Raw genomic sequence first — 19,162 nt, 5'->3', positions numbered from 1 at the left:
CTAACTCTCTTTCTTGGAGTAGTCCTCAAAATAGCATTTACATGCTCCTCATCCTTCGGATTGACGATGGGCTGGCTTGGCAATTTCCCCTTCTCTCTCTGACCCAAAGTAGTGGCAATCTGACCCATTTGACTCTCCAAATGTGCAATAGCCTTCGAATTGGCTTGCATCTACTGCTCGGTACGGTTCATGAAGGCATTGGTACTTTGAGCAAGGGAAGTGGTGCTTTGAGCAATCTTAGCAATCTTGTCCTCCAAACTAGACCTCTCGGCATTAGGGTGCATATATGGCTTGTTGGTGCTCCCACTAGCTTGCTGTCCATTGTTGTTGCTCCACCTGAAATTAGGGTTGTTCTTCCATCCAGGGTTATAAGTGTTGGAATATGGGTCATACGGCACCCTAGGATAGCTCCCAACCTGGTTCACTTGTTCCATGTCACCCCCTTGTCCTTGCACACTCATCATCTTCTCTTGAGCCAAAGATAACTTCTGCACCATAGTCTTGATTTCCAAAATCTGTCCCTCCATGGTGTTTGGCACATCAGCTATCTCATATAACCCTCTCTTTGGTCCTCCTCTTGCACGATTGGAATCCCATTGTTGAGAACTCAAAGAAAGCGACTCAAACAAATCTGTAGCCTCATCCTCCGTTTTTGACATAAACGCACCACCACATGCCGAATCCACCTTGGCTTGGTCTCTCTCCAATAATCCCTGATAAAAACAACAAATCACATACCAAGGAGATAGGTTATGGTGTGGGCAGCTAGTAAGTAACTCATTGAATCTGTCCCAAGTCTCATGGAATGGCTCGTCCGCTTTCTGCACAAATCCCAGGATCTCCTTCCGAATCGAATTTGTCTTGGAAATGGAATAAAACTTATTCAGGAACTTGCTCGAAAGATCATCCCATGTCGAAATGGAACCACTGGGCAGCGAATACAACCACCTCTTTGCCTTGTCCTTAAGCGCAAAAGGGAACATCCTCAAACGGTACTGATCGGCATTCAGACCCCTCAATTGTGCGGCTTCACATACCCCGGAAAACTCCTTCAAAAAGTGGATCGGATCCTCCCCATTCAGCCCATGGTAGCTCGGCAACAAGTGAATCTGACCACTCTTGATTTCGAAATCAGTGGCTATAGTTGCATACCGAATGCAAGATGGTTGAGTGGGCAGCGAAGGTGCTGAAAAATGGCTCAGGGGCTGCGGCATCATCTCATTTGCTTCAGCCATTTCGACACTCTCAGCCTCTTCACTACTCGAATTCGATGCACTAGGTTGCGGGCTGACTTGTGATGTACCTAAAGCTTCATTCTTGAGCCTCTCCAACCTTGCAACAAGCTCAGGGTTCATAAAACACACCTAATCAATAGAAAAACACACAATCAGTAGAAAGAATGCAGATAAAGGCATGGCATTTATTAAAAACTAAAAATTAACAAAAACTGAAATCTAACTAATATAACCTAATTCTAATGACTAATTAAACCGATTCATTGATATTAGACACCAGTCCCCGGCAACGGCGCCAAAAACTTGTTGATGTGTTTTCTTAGAACAAAATAAGCAATTATCTCATTCTAAGTTTACTCGCAAGTGCACGAATCGCATCAGTAGCAAAGCGTACAAGCACGAGGTTGATCCCACAGGGAATGGTTAATATACAATAAATCAATGCAATTAATCACTAGATTAACTAAATGGGGGGTTTTGGGAAGATGGAACACACGCACACATCACCACACGCACACACACCTTATTCTATCTTGCAATGTTAAGTTTTCGATTTCAAATCAGATAAGCATGCAATAACCATCCAAGGCTAATGACAGTTAATTTGAACACAACATATTAAAGTTTGACAGCTAAAAAGGTTTGGCTAGTTACTTTCTCGCCATTGTTCTCCTAATGCATAAACTAAGAGCTTCTTGGGCCTTCCTTAGCCAGTTAACCTACATGTTCCCTAGTTTAAGCTAAGGCAGCTGTTACCCATGCAGGAGTCATTAAGTTTTATGAGAACGTCAAACATGCACAACATATAAGCTTTGACTATTTCCTTATAGAGGTCGCCCAACCCCACTACCAAGAATAATCCCTTATTCCCTTGTTACTTGTGGTTTAGTGTCTTTGACTATTTCACAGCTAAACCTAACAGATAAACTAGATGCAATTACCCTAAGGTGGCCAGTCAAAGGATGCAAACAACTAGTGACGAGGGTTCTAATAGATAGTGAAAATTTAATACATGCAAACATCAAACTAACAGACTAAGAGACGGATAAACGATTTGTTAGAACATGCAAATCCATTAATCAACCTACAACTAACATGCAAGATAGAATAACTAACCTACATAATTAAATAAAAAAAATAAAAAAAATCAGAAACAACAAATAAACAAAGTCCCAATTCATGCTTGCTAAAGAAAATCAGAAACGCAAAATTAAAGGCACCACTAAACAACTAAATTAAATTGCATAAATTAAATTGCATAAACATAAACAAGTAAATAAAATCAGAACCATGCATTAAATAAATTAAGAATCATAAACTAATTAACTTCAGTAGCATAAACCAACAATTAAAATAGAAACTAGAACGAAAATCAAAAGAAACAAGGGGAAGGGGCTGCGGCAAGACAAGGAAGAGAAGGCACCTTGCACAAGCAATTTGGCTCACGGCTATGGTGAGCTAGGGCTTGCGGCTTAGGGGTGTCCTTCCTTGCAGCCACACCACTCCTCTCTCTCTCTCTACCTTCGGCTAGCCCTCACAAGAATTAAACTAAAACTAACCTAGAACAGTAAAAATAAAACTAGAGAACAAAAGGAATTTCGGCTGGAGTAGGAGGTGAGGAAGTGATCCCTAGGGTTCTGAATGAAGGGGATATATATAGAGGTGCATTCCTTGAGAGGCAAGGAGAAGGAAACATGCGGCTGCTAGGGTTCCTTGTCCTTGTTGCTTGCGGCATCAGCTAGGGTTAGGTGCAATGGGCTTGCGGCATCAGCTTGTCCTCTTGGGCTTAAGTGGCGCATGCAAGTCAGCTAGGCCCCCCTCCCTTGCGCATGGGCTGCTGGTCTTGGACCTTGATGTGCTTTGGGCTCACATGTGTTGGGCTGAAGTGGCTTGCACAAGATGGGCTAGGGTTTCACTCCATGGGCTTCCACCTTGGGCTTCCATCTTGGGCTTGCGCATGGGCTCTTTGGCTGCTAGGGTTTGCATGGCATGCATGCGCATGCATGGGCTGCCATCTTCCTCCTTGCGCATGGTCTTTGGGCTGCTAGGGTTTGGGCCCATGCATGTGCATGCATGGCCCATCTTGGTTCGGCATCCCTAGGGCCCATGGGCCCTCCACTTTTGACTTCCCATTTTGCCCCTCATTTCCATTTGAATTCAAATTCATTTCTTCCCTCCATTCATTTCCATGGATGTCCACCACCTTCTGGAAGCTTCTGGAACCTTGACCAACATTTCCTGGTGCAACTAGGATTCCTTGAAAATGAAAGATTCCTTATCCATTTCGACTTCTCGTAATGACCATATTGCCCCTGGGGTCTCCTAGTGTCATTAGGACTCCTTTCCCTAGTTGGGTTAGGTTTCTTAGTTCAACCAGGATTTCCTGTTCGAATTAGGATTTCACATTTCTGGCTCCGCAATGATGGTTCTGGACTTGATGTTTCCTAGTGTGACTAGGAATCCTCATTTGACTAGGATTTCTGCACTTTTCTTAGTTTGACCAGGATTTCACTCGTTTTCCTGGTTTGACCAGGAATTGTCCCAAAATGGCTCCATTTGCTTCTTTTTCTGATTTCTGCTTCATTTGACCTGAAAATACAAAAACAAGACAAGAAACACAAAATAGCGAGTTCTAACACTCTAGGTTAAGGAATTAGTATCATAAAGTGATGCAAAATGCACAATCATCAATGTGTGGTCCATGTCATGTGATGATGTGGCACTGTTGACCATTGACTTTGACATTTGACCTTTGACTTTGACCAAAAGTCAACCTTGACCAAAAAGATTCTCCAAAAGATTCTGTCTGAGATTCTCCAAAGATTCCTTCCAGATTCCAGATCCTTCTAGAAGATTCCCTCAAAATTCTTTTTCCCTTTTTTTTTCCACTTTACCATAACGCCCTTGATGTCTCATAACATGGTTAGGACTCTTTTTTCCACTAGGATTAAGTTTCCTAGTTCAATCAGGATTTCCTGCTCCAACTAAGACTTCTCATTTATGACTTCTAGCAATGGTGATTGCTTCTTCCCCAAGAATGACACTTCCTGATGTGATCAGGAATCCTTATTCGACTAGGATTGCACCTTTCCTGGTGTGACCAGGATTTCTCCTCTTTTCCTAGTTTGACTAGGAAAACCTCCAAAATTGGTCTTTTAAGCTCATTTCCTCTCATTTGCTCATTTAATCCTACAAACACAAAAACAAACTAAAAGTACATAAAATATCAAGTTCCTGCACTCTAGGTTAGGAAGTTAGTATCATAAAGTGATGCAAATTGCACACTCATCAACAACTAACATGCAAGATAAAATAAATAAACCTACATAATTAAAATAGAAAAGAAAATCAGAATAATATAAATAAATTCCCAATTCATGTTGCAAAGCAAACTAATTAAACAAAACAATTAAAAACTAGAATTCCAAAAGAAAAACAAAGAGAACATCCTTAGAGAGTGGCAGCGGCGGCAGCACAAGGTGGCAGCAGCGGCACAAGGTGGCAGCGGCTCGACTCCTTCCTCCTCTTTCGGTTCAGCAGAAAAGTAAAGAAAGAGAGATGATGGTGGCTGCGACAAGGGAAGAGAAATAATGGGGACTGCTAGGGTTCCTAGGCTGCGTGAGAAAAGAAAGAGAGAGAAAGGAGGCTAGGGTATTGGCGGCTACAAGAGAGAGAGAGAGAACAGCTAGGGTTTCTGAAATTTCAGAGAGAAGAACCCTCTCTTTGAGTTATAAAGATGTATTTATAGAGGAGAGTGGGGCTGAGATTTCTCTTTCTCTTCAATGTGGGATAAGTGCATTCCTTGTACACCAAGACTTATAATTTTCGGCCAAGCATGGGCCTTGGGCTGATTTGGGCTCTTTTTGGGCGTAACTTCCTTTTTAGCTCGCGGAATTGCTGCGCTACCTCCACTAAAATGGCCATATCGTGAGCTAGAAAACTCAGAATCGAAATCCGTAAAATTCCCTGCGAAGCTAACATCCGTATCTTTCCAACCATATATGGTATGCTACCTGATTCGTTCTGGAGAATTACAGAATTGCTGTCGAAATTGGTGCTCTATTTTCCAGGGTTTTGACTTCGTTCCAAGATAAGGACTCCTTGTGTGTCGACTTGGGCTAGGGTTTCAATTACAAGAACATGGGCTGGCTGCAACAAGAAAGTTGCGTGATGGGCTTTAGGGATGCATGGCTTGCGCATGGCTGTATGACTTGGGCTGAATGGGCTGCAAGCATGCAAATAATGTGTTGGACTGCCACCTCACCATTCTTGTGGATTTCGACTTCACCTAGGCCCAAAGCCCAATTGACTTCATGACATGATATGGTTGACCCTTGACCATTGACTTTGACTTCCAATTTTGCCCCTTTATCTCTCTTGGATTCGAATTCATTTCTTTCCTCCATTTGATTACATGGATGTCCACCACCTTCTAGAAGCTTCTGGAACCTTGACTTGATTGAGTTGACTTTGACCAACCTTTCCTACTCCAACTAGGATTTCTTGTAAATGAAAGATTCCTTATCTATTTTGACTTCTTGTAATGACCATATTGCCCCTGGAGTCTCCTAGTGTCATTAGGACTCTTTTCCCTAGTAGGATTAGGTTTTCTAGTTCAACCAGGAATTCCTGTTCCAATCAGGATTTCTCATTTCTGGCTCGACAATGATGGTTTTGGACTTGATGTTTCCTAGTGTGACTAGGAATCCTCATTTGACTAGGATTTCAGCTCTTTTCCTGATTTGACCAGGAATTGATCCATTTTCCTAGTTTGACCAGGAGATGTCCCAAAACGGCTCCATCTGCTCCTATTTTCTATTTATGCTTCATTCGACCTAAAAACACAAAAACAAGACAACAGACACAAAAGGATCGAGTTCTAACACTCTAGGTTAGGGAGTTAGTATCATAAAATAGCGTAAAATGAACACTCATCAGTCACTTAAGCCCATCACACCTACAAGGTTGCAGCAGCCCATGTTCTTTTAATTAAAACCCTAGCCGCACCTTGCCTTTTTCTTGCCTCCCAAGGAATCCTAGCTGAAAAACAAGTCAAAACCCAGGAAAATAGAGCACCAATTTCGACAGCAATTCTGTAATTCTCCAGAACGAATCAGATAGCATGCCATATATGGTTGGAGAGATACGGATGTTAGCTTCGCAGGGAATTTTACGAATTTAGATTCTGAGATTTCTAGCTAAAGTTATGGCCATTTTAGTGGAGGTAGCGCAGCAGTTCCGCGAGCTGAAAATAAGTTACGCCCAAAAAGAGCCCAAATCAGCCAAGGCCCACTTTTGGCCGAAAATTAGAAGTCTTAAGGAGCAAGAAATACACTCATCCTACATTGGAAAATCAGCAAAACCTCTCCTCACCCTACCTCTATAAATATATCTCATTCTCTCATAATTCAGAGAATTCATTAGGTCACAAAATTCAAAAAAGAGAGGGCAGCCGAATAGAGAGAGAAAGTGAGAGGGTGGCGCCACTTGAGGGAGAATGAGAGACCATGTGCCGCAGCCCTAGCTCACCTTTGCCGTGAGGCTCCTTGCTGCTATGTCTCTCCTCTTCTTCTCTCTTGTGCCGCTGCCACCCTCTTGTGATGTTCTTTGTTTTTCTTTTGATTTTTTTTTCTGTTTCTTTAGTTAATTAGTTTGTTCTTGCTTTCATTGTGGATTCAATTATTATAATGGAAGTTAGATCTTTTATTTTCTTTATTATTATGTTTTGAGTTTTTATTGCTTTGCTAAGTTGGATGATGAAACTTTAATTGTGAGTTATGCAATGGTGACACTTGTGATTTAATTTGATGCATGTAGTAAATCCTTGATCTCTAGCAAAATTGATTCTATTTGTTTTTACCCTTTGACTAGCTACATTAGGGTAATTGCATCTAGATTATGTTGTTAAATTAAATAAGCTCAAAAGGATGATAATTTCAATTGGCAGCAAATGAGTATCCTAAGAACATACTCATGAGAAAAGGGATCATTGGATGTTCATAGGTTACATTAAGGTGGGTCTATGCTCCATGTGTTTACCGTTTTCACAAAATTTAATGACTCTTGTATGGTTAACATGCGCCTAGGGATTGTCTAACAAAGCTCTTAGGACACATGCATGTTAACTGACTAGGGGAGGCCTAAGAAGCTCTTAGTTTATGCATAAGGAGAACAAAAGTTAGGAGTGTCCCCAAAAAGGCCTTCGGCTAGTAAACTTTATTACATTTATGCATTATCTTGAATTGCTTGGTGTTGAGTGCTCATTTTACACTACTTTATGATACTAACTCCCTAACCCAGAGTGCAAGAACTCGATATTTTGTGTGTTGTTAGTTTGTTTTTGTTCTTATAGGATAAAATGAGCAAAGAAGAGAAAAGGAGCCAAAAGAACCATTTTTAGACGTTTCCTAGTCAAACTAGGAAAACGAGTGAAATCCTGGTCAAACCAGGAAAAGTGCAGAAATCCTAGTCAAATGAGGATTCCTAGTCACACTAGGAAGCATCAAGTCCAGAACCATCATTGCAGAGCTAGAAATGAGAAATCCTGATTGAAACAGGAAATCCTGGTTGAACTAGGAAACCTAACCCTACTAGGGAAAGGAGTCCTAATGACACTAGGAGACCCCAGGGCAATATGGTCATTACGGGAAGTCGGAATGGATAAAGAATCCCTCATTTACAAGAAATCCTAGTTGCACTAGGAAATGTTGGTCAAAGTCAACTCTACAAAATCAAGGTTCCTGAAGCTTCTAGAAGGTGGTGGACATCCATGGAAATAAATGGAGGGAAGAAATGAATTCAAATTCAAATGGAGATGAGGGGCAAAATGGGAAGTCAAAGTTAATGGTCAAGGGTCAACTATGACAAAGTCAACAAGTCAAATGGGCCATGGGCCTATGTAATGCCGAAATCTGAAGGGGCCATGCATGCATGCATGCGCCAGCCCAAGAGGAAGCCCAATGCGCCAGCCCAAGACTAGAAGCAATGCGCATGCACTAAACCCTAGGGGGCTGGCTTGTGTCACTTAAGCCCAAAGCCAAAGCCCTTGCCGCAAGCCCAATGCTCTCCTAACCCTAGCTGCTGCCGCACTTTCTTGTCCTTGCCTCCCAAGGAATCCTAGCTGAAAAAAGAAGTCAAAACCCTGGAAAATAGAGCACCAATTTCGACAGCAATTCTGTAATTCTCCAGAACGAATCAGGTAGCATGCCATATATGGTTAGAAAGATACGGATGTTAGCTTCGCAGGGAATTTTACGGATTTCGATTCCGAGTTTTCTAGCTCAAGATATGGCCATTTTAATGGAGGTAGCGTAGCAGTTCTGCGAGCTGAAAAGGGAGTTACGCCCAAAAAGAGCCCAAATCAGCCCAAGGCCCATGCTTGGCCGAAAATTATAAGTCTTGGTGTGCAAGGAATGCACTTATCCCACATTGAAGAGAAAGAGAAATCTCAGCCCCACTCTCCTCTATAAATACATCTTTATAACTCAAGGAGAGGGCTCTCTGCTCTTTAATTTTCAGAAACCCTAGCTAGCCTCCTTCTTTCTGGCCGCACACCCTTCTCTTCTCTCTCTCTTTTTCTTTTATTTCTCTGAAGCAAACCCTAGCAGCCACCATCTTTTTCTTTTCTCTTGCCGCAGCCCCCATCACCTCCTTTTCTTCTCTTTATTTTTCTGCTACAGCCACCTATCTTTGTGTTCTTTTATTTTTGGGCTGAACTGAAGAAGGAGGAGGAAGTCACACCGCAGCCACCACCACCTAGCCGCGCCACCTTCTTGCTGCCACCACTTTGCCGAGCACCCCAGCAGCCTTGCCGTGGAGCCCAAGCCGAGCAGCAGCCATCACGCCACCTTGCAGCCACACCGTCCAAGGGTGGAGCCGCCTCCACCTCGTCATCCGTGGCTTGATTTCTTCTTCCCTTTCTTTTATTTTAATTGTTTTAATTATGCTTTGTTTATTTATGGATTTAATTATGTGTAGCTGAATATTGGGCTAGGGCTAGGATGAAGCCCTAGCGATGCTGCTTACTCTCACTATGGATTATTGATTTTTAATTATTTACATGTTGACAAATCTTGGATCTCTGTTTAAATTGAATCTATTTGTTTCGCATCTTTGACTGATCACCTTAGGTTGCATGCATCTAGATATATGTTGTGAAACTAAATAAGCTCGAAAGGATGATAGTTTCAATAGGCAACAAGTGGATATCCTAAGATAATATTCATGAGAAAAGTGATCATAGAGGACATAGGGTACATTAATTTGGAGCTATGCGCTATGTGTTTGTCACTCTCACAGATCGTAATGACTCTTGCATGGGTAACAGCTGCCTTAGCTTAGCACTAGGGAACATGCAAGTTAACTGGCTAAGGAAGGCCCAAGAAGCTCTTAGTTTATGCACAGTAAGGGTAGTAATTGCTAAAAGTAACTAGCCAAACTTTTTAGTAGACGAACTTTGTTGACATGTTTATATATTGATTGTTAATATCCATAGTAGAGTGAATGGTATGCTAGTGGTGGATTCTGACCCCTAGTGTTTCTTTATTATTGTTTTATCCAAATTCATTTAGTTGTTCTTTTTAAGTTTTGTCATTTATCTGTTAGTTTGTCTAGTCTCAAAAACCAATCAAAACTCCCCATTTGCGTGTGTGAGTTAGAGTTGATTTAATCGAATTTAATTAAGTTAGTGATCATAACACTAGTACAATTCCCTGTGGGATCGACCTCGTATTTGTAAGCTTTGCTACTCCGCGATTCGTGCACTTGCGAGTTAACCTAGAGCTCAGAAAAAGTTATTTAATTTGCTCTAGGAAAACATACAACAAGTTTTTGGCGCCGTTGCCGGGGAATTGTTATTTGTGTTGATTGCTAGTTTAATTAACTTTAGTTAAGTCATTTTAGTTAGGTTTTATTTTCTGTTTTCATTATTGGTTCTTGCTGATTTCTCTTATTTCTAAGGTACAATGGAAGAGTCAAATTCAAAGATCACCCCCCTTTCACGTGCAGAAGGCCAAAAGGTGTTGAGTGCGTACAAGGGCAGGCCGAGACTCAATTGGACACCGTTAAGGATGAGGTCAACTCTTGTGTCGCCGAGAGGGAGTGAATCTGAAGAAGCATACGAAGAAGAGAAATCAGAAGAGGAAGTCGAGGAGACCTTGCAGCCGAATGCCTCTCAAATGAGAATACCTTTGAGTGATTATTCGTCTCCAACGCTTCTAGCTCAACCAACGTGCATTGCTTACTCTCAAGTGGAAGCTGATTTTGAACTTTCAAGTGGGACAATCAAACTTCTTCCATCATTTCATGGTTTAGAAGGAGAAGATCCCTACGTGCATCTTAAGGAATTTCATGCGATATGCGAGATTGGCAAGCTGAGGGGGTTGAGCGATGATCAAAGAAAGTTAAGGTTATTTCCATTCTCTCTTAAAGATAAAGCTAAACATTGGTTGTTTTCCTTGCAGGTCGCTTCTATTAAAACATGGGAAGAACTGGCATCCAAGTTTCTGTTCAAGTTCTATCCAGTTAGTAAGACTACCATTGTGAGGAAGCAGATCTTAGGGTTTACAGAATCAGAGGATGAAGTGTTTCATGAGAGTTGGGAAAGGTACCAAGAGCTTCTGACTTCGTGTCCACATCATAATTTTGCCCCATGGATGCAGATTGAGTACTTTTATGAGGGTTTGTTGGATCAAGATCGTAGTATGGTGGACATGACATGTGGAGGAGCACTGAAAAAGAAGACTTTTGAAGAAGCATGGACACTCTTTGATACATTGGCGTTGAATTCACAACAGTGGAATAGACGGAAAAGAGTGGAAAAGAAATCAACTATGGAAGCTGAGATGTCTGAACTTAAGCAAATGATGCAGGTTCTGATGGCGAATCAAGGAGCTAGGTCATCACAAGGAGAGCCATGTTTTGAGGTTGAAAAAGTTCAAGTTAGACCGAGTGTACAGTCCCCTGTTAAGCAACGAAGTACTTATTTGGAGGACATGATTGCCGCACTAGCTCAGAGTACAACTTCGATGTCTAATGATACCAAGTCATTCATGAACAAAACTGAGGAGCAGTTGAATGTCACAGCTAAAGCTATTTCAAGTTTGGGAGCCCAATTGGAACAAGTGACTTTAACTTTGGACAAAGTGGTAAAGGGTGCTCCAATTCAGGATTAGGCCGAAGCAATCACTACTTTGAGAAGTGGGAAAGTGATTGACAACAAAGTGGGCACTACTCAAGATGATAATTCAGGAAATGAGGATGAAGTTGAGATTTTAGAGCCCGAACAAATGGAAAAGTACAAGAGGGATAAAGTTAAGATTAAGGATGAGGAAGAGGAGGAAAGAAAGAAACAAGAAAGGCTCAATGCTACGCGAGCTAGCAAGAAGGCCGTGATTACTTCCTCCATCCCAAGAGCTCCATTGCCTTTCCCTCAACGTCAATGGAAGCAGAGTAAGGATGAGCAAGCTAAGGAAATTTTGGAGATGTTTAAGAAAGTGGAAATCAACATTCCTTTGCTTGATGCTATTCAGCAGATTCCTAAGTATGCCAAGTTCTTGAAGGAATTGTGCACACACAAGAGAAAATTCAAAGAACATGAACAGGTGTGTCTAAGTGAAGAAGTCAGTGCTGTTTTGCAAAGAAAGTTGCCGCCCAAGTTGAAGGACCCTGGCAGTTTTACGATTCCATGTTTGGTTGGGGATCATAAGTTTGAGAAGGCATTGCTGGATTTGGGAGCAAGTATAAATTTGATGCCGTATTCAGTTTTCGCACAGTTGGGCATAGGAGATCTTAAACCTACTAGTGTTACTCTTCAATTGGCAGATCGTTCAGTAAAGGTTCCGAAAGGTGTGGTTGAAGATGTGCTGGTTCGGGTTGCAGATTTGATCATGCCCGCTGATTTTATCATTCTTGAAATGGAGGATATCCCAATTAGAGGTAATGAGCTACTGATCATATTGGGAAGACCGTTCATGGCCACGGCGAACACCAAGATTGATGTGAGTAATGGGAAGTTGACAATGTCTGTACTTGGTGAAACAGTTGAGTTTGATGTTTTTGGTGCAATGAGGTATCCAAAGGAGGAGGATGATTGCTTGAGGATTGATAGTTTGGACCCATTGGTTGAGGAAGTGTGCGAAACTAGCCTTGCAGAAGATACATTGGAGGTTGCTATGGGAACACCAGAGTCCAGTGAATTAGATGAAATCGTGGAAACAACTCCTACACGTTTGGAAGGCACCCGACCTCTCAGAAATAAGTGGTTCAACCAGTTTGAAATGTTAGTGCCTACGAATCAAAAGACGCTTCCTTCTATTGAGCAAGCACCTAAATTGGAGCTGAAACCGTTACCGGAGCACTTGAAATATGCATTTTTGGGAGAGAATGAGACCTTGCCTGTGATTATTGCAGCTAATTTGAGTGCAAGCGAAGAAGAAAGACTCTTGAGAATTCTGAAGGAAAATCGGTTAGCATTGGGATGGACCATAGCCGATATCAAGGGGATCTCACCCACAGTGTGTATGCACATAATTTTACTTGAGGAGGAATCCAAGCCTACTCATGATGCCCAAAGAAGACTGAATCCAACTCTGAAGGAAGTCGTGCGTAATGAGGTAATCAAATTGTTGGATGTTGGTATTATTTATCCTATTAGTGATTCGAAGTGGGTTAGTCCTGTTCAAGTAGTGCCAAAGAAAAGTGGTATTACTGTGGTGAAGAATGAGCATAATGAGTTGGTTCCCCAAAGGACACAAACCGGTTGGCGTGTTTGTATTGACTATCGGAAGCTGAACACCGCGACAAGAAAGGATCATTTTCCCTTGCCATTTATTGACCAGATGTTAGAAAGGTTGGCTGGCCATAGTCACTATTGCTTTTTGGATGGTTATAGTGGGTACAATCAGATTGCTATTACGCCCGAGGATCAAGAGAAGACCACATTCACATGTCCATTTGGTACATTTGCTTATAGAAGGATGCCATTCGGATTGTGCAATGCGCCCGCAACATTTCAGAGATGCATGATGTCTATTTTCTCCGATATGGTGGAACGAATCATTGAGGTATTTATGGATGATTTCTCTGTTTTTGGTTCGTCTTTTGATGCATGTCTGGATAATTTGTCTTTAGTTCTGAAAAGATGTCAAGAAGCCAATCTAGTGCTTAATTGGGAAAAATGTCATTTTATGGTCCAACAAGGGATAGTATTGGGTCATGTGATTTCGAAGGAGGGCATACAAGTTGATAAAGCTAAGATTGATGTGATACAAAGATTGCCGCCTCTGTCGAGTGTTAAAGAAGTAAGGAGTTTTCTAGGCCATGCTGGGTTCTATAGGAGGTTCATTAAGGACTTTTCTAAGATTTCTAGGCCTTTGTGCACCTTATTGCAAAAAGAGGTGAATTTTGAGTTTGATGAGGATTGCTTGGTTGCATTTAACAAGTTGAAGAAGCTACTCACCTCCGCTCCGATCATTATGCCACGTAATTGGAATTTGCCGTTTGAGCTCATGTGTGATGCAAGTGACTATGCTGTTGGAGCTGTTTTGGGTCAGAGAGTTGAGAAGCTGCCGCATGTGATTTACTATGCAAGTAGGACTCTAAATGATGCTCAATTGAATTATTCTACTACCGAGAAGGAGTTGCTTGCTGTGATCTTTGGCTTGGAGAAATTTAGAAGTTATTTGATTGGGTCTAAGATCACCATCTACACGGATCATGCCGCTCTCAAGTATTTGCTGAACAAGAAAGATGCAAAGCCGAGGTTGATTAGATGGACTCTGTTGCTACAGGAATTTGATATTGAGATCAAAGACAAGAAAGGTTGTGAAAATGTGGTAGCAGACCATTTGAGTAGACTTGTCAATGAGGAACAATCTGAAGAGGACACACTACCGTTACGAGAGTCATTCCCGGACGAGCAGCTTTTTGCCATCTTAACTACTCCATGGTATGCTGACATAGCAAATTATTTAGCAAGTGGAGTGTTGCCCAATGATCTGACACACTACCAAAGGAAGAAGTTCTTGCATGATGTCAGACAATATGTGTGGGATGATCCTTATTTGTTCAAATATGGATCAGATCAGTTGATAAGACGATGTGTACCGGAAATGGAGCAGAGGAATGTCATTGAGATGTGTCATTCTAAAGAGTGTGGAGGCCATGGAGGAGGAACTAAGACTGCTTACAAGATTCTTCAAGCAGGTTTCTTTTGGCCTACTATTTTTCATGACTGTCATCAGTTTTACCTCACATGCGATAGATGTCAGAAGATGGGAAATATTTCTGCTCGTGATCAGATGCCGCTGAACTTTATGTTGGAAGTTGAGATCTTTGATGTTTGGGGTATAGATTTCATGGGCCATTTCCATCTTCTTTTGGATACGAGTACATTCTGGTTGGAGTTGATTATGTGTCTAAGTGGGTGGAAGCTGTCGCTTGTAGGACTAATGATGCTCGAGTGGTCTTGAATTTCCTTAAGACCAATATCTTTGCACGATTTGGTACCCCGAGAGCAATCATTAGTGATGGGGGATCTCATTTTTGCAATAAGCTGTTTGAGGCCGTGATGAAGAAATATGGAATAAGGCATAAAGTGGCTACTCCCTACCATCCTCAGACAAGTGGGCAAGTTGAAATTTCGAATCGTGAAATTAAGTTCATTTTGGAAAGAACGGTGCTCGCCAATAGGAAGGATTGGTCTACTAAGCTTAATGATGCATTGTGGGCTTATCGCACCGCTTACAAGACACCCATTGGAATGTCTCCGTTTCGATTAATCTATGGGAAAGCTTGCCATTTACTAGTTGAGCTTGAGCATAAGGCATATTGGGCGATTAAGAAGTTCAATTTTGATATTCATGCCGCTGGTGAGAAAAGGAAGTTGCAACTTAGTGAGCTGGAGGAAATACGACATTTCGCATATGAGAATGCTAAGTTGTACAAGGAAAGGACCAAGAGGTACCATGATAAGAAGCTACGTCCACGAGAATTCTTTGTTGGAGGGAAGGTGTTATTATATGATACAAGATTACGTCTCTTCCCAGGCAAGTTGCGTTCAAGATGGACCGGACCTTATGAGGTGATTAGAGTGTTTCCCTATGGTACAGTTGAAATCAAGAATCCGAAGAATGGGAACATATTTAAGGTCAATGGTCATCGTGTGAAACCTTTCCTTGAACCTGATTTTGAGCTGAACCAAGAAAAAATTGATTTCTAGTACAAGACTAGGTCTGGCTGAAGACGTGAAACTTAGCGCTTCTTGGGAGGCAACCCAAGGGATGGATGACGACGAGGAGGTGATTTTGTACATATGCATGGGCGAGCCATTTTCACATCAGCCAAGGTACGTTTTCACCCTCTCTTTGCTCCGTTCATTAGTTTTGTTTTATTTGATGTTTTTCCCTTCCTCTTTTCATTACATGGTGCATTACATTTGTCATTCATTTAAACATTGAGGACAATGTTTCTTTTAAGTTTGGGGGTGGGGAATGCAACGCATTTTTCGTTTTTAGTGTGTAAAAAAAAAAAAAAAAAAAATTTTACTTTTGTTGTAAATTAAGGGTATCAAACCCACATTAAAATGCATCTGTTCTTAAGATTTCATTCACCGTAGTGATGGATTCGAATCTTTAGAAGCATGCAACAATGTTTTTGAGTCTTTTTGTTTGTTTTAAGTCTTGAGTCCCCAACTAATTGATTTCATTATGTATGGTTATTTTGAGCATGTCTAGCTTGTATATATAGTATGTATTCTTCTTTATCTAGTATTGTTTCGTAACATGCTTTACAACTCTATGGACTTGTGGCCTTGTTTTCATGAGCTTAAGTGATGACTTGCATGCTTAGAGATGCATATACTTAATAGAGTAGACTTGTATGACCTAAGTGAGCTTTTGAGCCCTGTACTTCAATTCTTGAGTGTTAACGTTACTCTAATATGTTCTTGTCATATAAAGTCGTTGTGATCTCATTAGTCTCTATTTTGATTAAGTACTTGGAATATAATTGTGAATTAAAGAGCTAGGACTTCTCTCTTATTCTATACAAAGCATGAATATAACTACATAAATCTTAGGAGATGATATTAGGCCTTGTTTGTTTTTAACCCATAGCCTAAAGCCTACCCTATGTTATAACCCTAGTCAAACATTTTGAGCTTAATGACCTTTTCTTTGTTCACCCCTATACCAAATCCTAAGTTTGGGGGAGTTTCACTCCTCTACCCGTTTACCTTACCTATGAATTTGCATGGAGTTGGTGAAAATGTAAGGTTGAAAAGAAATGTCTATGTGTTGTATGTTTTCCTAGAGCAATTATAATAAACCTTTTTAACAACTCTAGGTTAACTCGCAAGTGCACGAATCGCTAAGTAGCAAAGCTTACAAATACGAGGTCGATCCCACAGGGAATTGTACTAGCGTACGATTACTAACTCAATTAAATTCAATTAACCCAACTCTGACTCACACACGCAAATGGGGGTTTTGATTGGTTTTAAGGCTAAACTAAACAAACAGAGAAATAATCAAACTTTAAAATGATAACTGAAAGATTCAGATAAAACAATAATAAAGAAACACTAGGGGTCAGAATCCACCACTAGCATTCCATTCACTCTACTATGGATATTAACAATCAATAGATAAACATGTTGACAAAGTTCGTCTACTAAAAGGTTTGGCTAGTCACTTTTAGCAATTACTCCTCTTACTGTGCATAAACTAAGAGCTTCTTGGGCCTTCCTTAGCCAGTTAACTTGCATGTTCCCTAGTTCTAAGCTAAGGCAGCTGTTACCCATGCAAGAGTCGTTACGATCTGTGAGAGTGACAAACACATAGCGCATGGCTCCAAATTAATGTACTGTATGTCATCTATGATCTCTTTTCTCATGAATATTATCTTAGGATACCCACTTGTTGCCTATTGAAACTATCATCCTTTCGAGCTTATTTAGTTTCACAACAAATATCTAGATGCATGCAACCTAAGGTGATCAGTCAAAGATGCGAAACAAATAGATTCAATTTAAACAGAGATCCAAGATTTGTCAACATATAAACAATCAAAATATTAATAATCCATAGTAAAAGTGAACAGCAATGCTAGGGCTTCATCCTAGCCCTAGCCCAATATTCAGCTACACATAATTAAATTCACAAATAAATAATGCATGATTAAAATAATGAAAATAAAAGAAAGGGAGAGAAAGCAAGCCGGGGCAGCAAGGTGGAGGTGCGGCTGCAATGGTGGTGCGTAATGGGGCTGCTCGGCCTTGGACTCCACGGCGAGGAGGCTGAGGTGCACGGCAAGGTGGCAGCAAGGTGGTGATGGCGTGGCTGCTGGAGGTGGCTGCGGCTTCACTTGATCCTCCTTCTTCAGTTCAGCACAAAATAAAAGAAACACAAAGAGAAAAGGGTGGCTGCTAGGTTCGGCCACAAAAGAAAAGAAGAAAAATAAAATAGAGAGAAGGTGGCTGTGGCACAAGAAGAATAAAGAAAAAGATGGTGGCTGCTAGGGTTTGCTTCAGAAAAATAAAAGAAAGAGAAGGAGGCTAGCTAGGGTTTCTGAAAATTAAAGAGGAGAGACAACACTTCAGAACAGACCCCTTTTCTGATTGTTAGAGATATATTTATAGAGGGAAGTGGGGCTGAGATTTCTCTTTCTCTTCAATGTGGGATAAGTGCATTCCTTGCACACCAAGGCTTATAATTTTCGGCCAAGCATGGGCCTTGGGCTGATTTGGGCTCTTTTTGGGCGTAACTCCTCTTTCAGCTCGCGGAACTGCTGCGCTACCTCCACTAAAATGGCCATATCTTGAGCTAGAAAACTCGGAATCGAAATCCGTAAAATTCCCTGCGAAGCTAACATCCGTATCTTTCCAACCATATATGGCATGCTACCTGATTCATTCTGGAGAATTACAGAATTGCTGTCGAAATTGGTGCTCTATTTTCCAGGGTTTTGACTTCTTTTTTTTTCAGCTAGGATTTCTTGGGCTTTTGGCATGTGGGCTGCATGACTTGGGCTCTAGAGTTGGCGCATTGGGCTTCCTCTTGGGCTGGCGCATGCATGCATGCATGGCCCCTTCAGATTTCGGCATTGCATAGGCCCATGGCCCATTTGACTTGTTGACCTTGTCATAGTTGACCCTTGACCATTAACTTTGACTTCCCATTTTGCCCCTCATCTCCATTTGAATTTGAATTCATTTCTTCCCTTCATTTATTTCCATGGATGTCCACCACCTTCTAGAAGCTTCAGAAACCTTGACTTTGTAGAGTTGACTTTGACCAACATTTCCTAGTGTGACTAGGATTTCTTGTAAATGAAGGATTCCTTATCCATTTCGACTTCTCGTAATGACCATATTGCCCCTGGGGTCTCCTAGTGTCATTAGGACTCCTTTCCCTAGTTGGGTTAGGTTTCCTAGTTCAACCAGGATTTCCTGTTCCAATCGGGATTTCTCATTTCTGGCTCCGCAATGATGGTTCTGAACTTGATGTTTCCTAGTTTGACTAGGAATCCTCATTCGACTCGGATTTCGGCCCCTTTCCTGGTTTGACCAGGATTTCTCTCGTTTTCCTAGTTTGACTAGGAAATGTCTAAAAATGGTCCTTTTGGCTCCTTTTCTCTTCTTTGCTCATTTTATCCTATAAGAACAAAAACAAACTAACAACACACAAAATATCGAGTTCTTGCACTCTGAGTTAGGGAGTTAGTATCATAAAGTAGTGTAAAATGAGCACTCAACACACCCCCAAACTTAGATTTTGCTAGTCCTCGAGCAAAAAGAACAAAGAAAAGACTCAAGACAGACTCAAAACATCCCAACACATGATTTCATAAGCACAGCCATAAATAGCATAGTCAAGCAAGATACATATAGAATTTATTCCTCAATCTCTAATAATGCTTCAATTAACATA

The 19,162-nt window shown here is 41.2% G+C and overlaps 1 protein-coding gene across 1 annotated transcript; it reads left to right on the top strand.

Annotated features, from left to right (window-relative positions):
- The first annotated feature begins 10,411 nt into the window (after positions 1–10,411).
- Positions 10,412–11,407, top strand: LOC147280161 (uncharacterized). The gene is made up of 2 exons (XM_086252143.1): positions 10,412–11,356; positions 11,402–11,407. The coding sequence occupies exons 1-2, from the start codon at positions 10,412–10,414 to the stop codon at positions 11,405–11,407; spliced, it is 951 nt and encodes a 316-aa protein (XP_086108269.1).
- Positions 11,408–19,162: the final 7,755 nt, after the last annotated feature.

Source organism: Dryas octopetala, chromosome 7, assembly GCF_963921425.1.
Source record: "Dryas octopetala chromosome 7, drDryOcto1.1, whole genome shotgun sequence".
In the NCBI taxonomy this organism is placed as follows: Eukaryota; Viridiplantae; Streptophyta; class Magnoliopsida; order Rosales; family Rosaceae; genus Dryas; species Dryas octopetala.
The sequence above is the reverse complement of the archived record's forward strand: the minus strand, read 5'-3'. Positions and strand labels throughout refer to the sequence as shown.

Coding starts and splice junctions, on each gene's coding strand:
- LOC147280161 (XM_086252143.1), top strand. CDS start 10,412: ATGAGAATACCTTTGAGTGATTATTCGTCTCCAACGCTTCTAGCTCAA.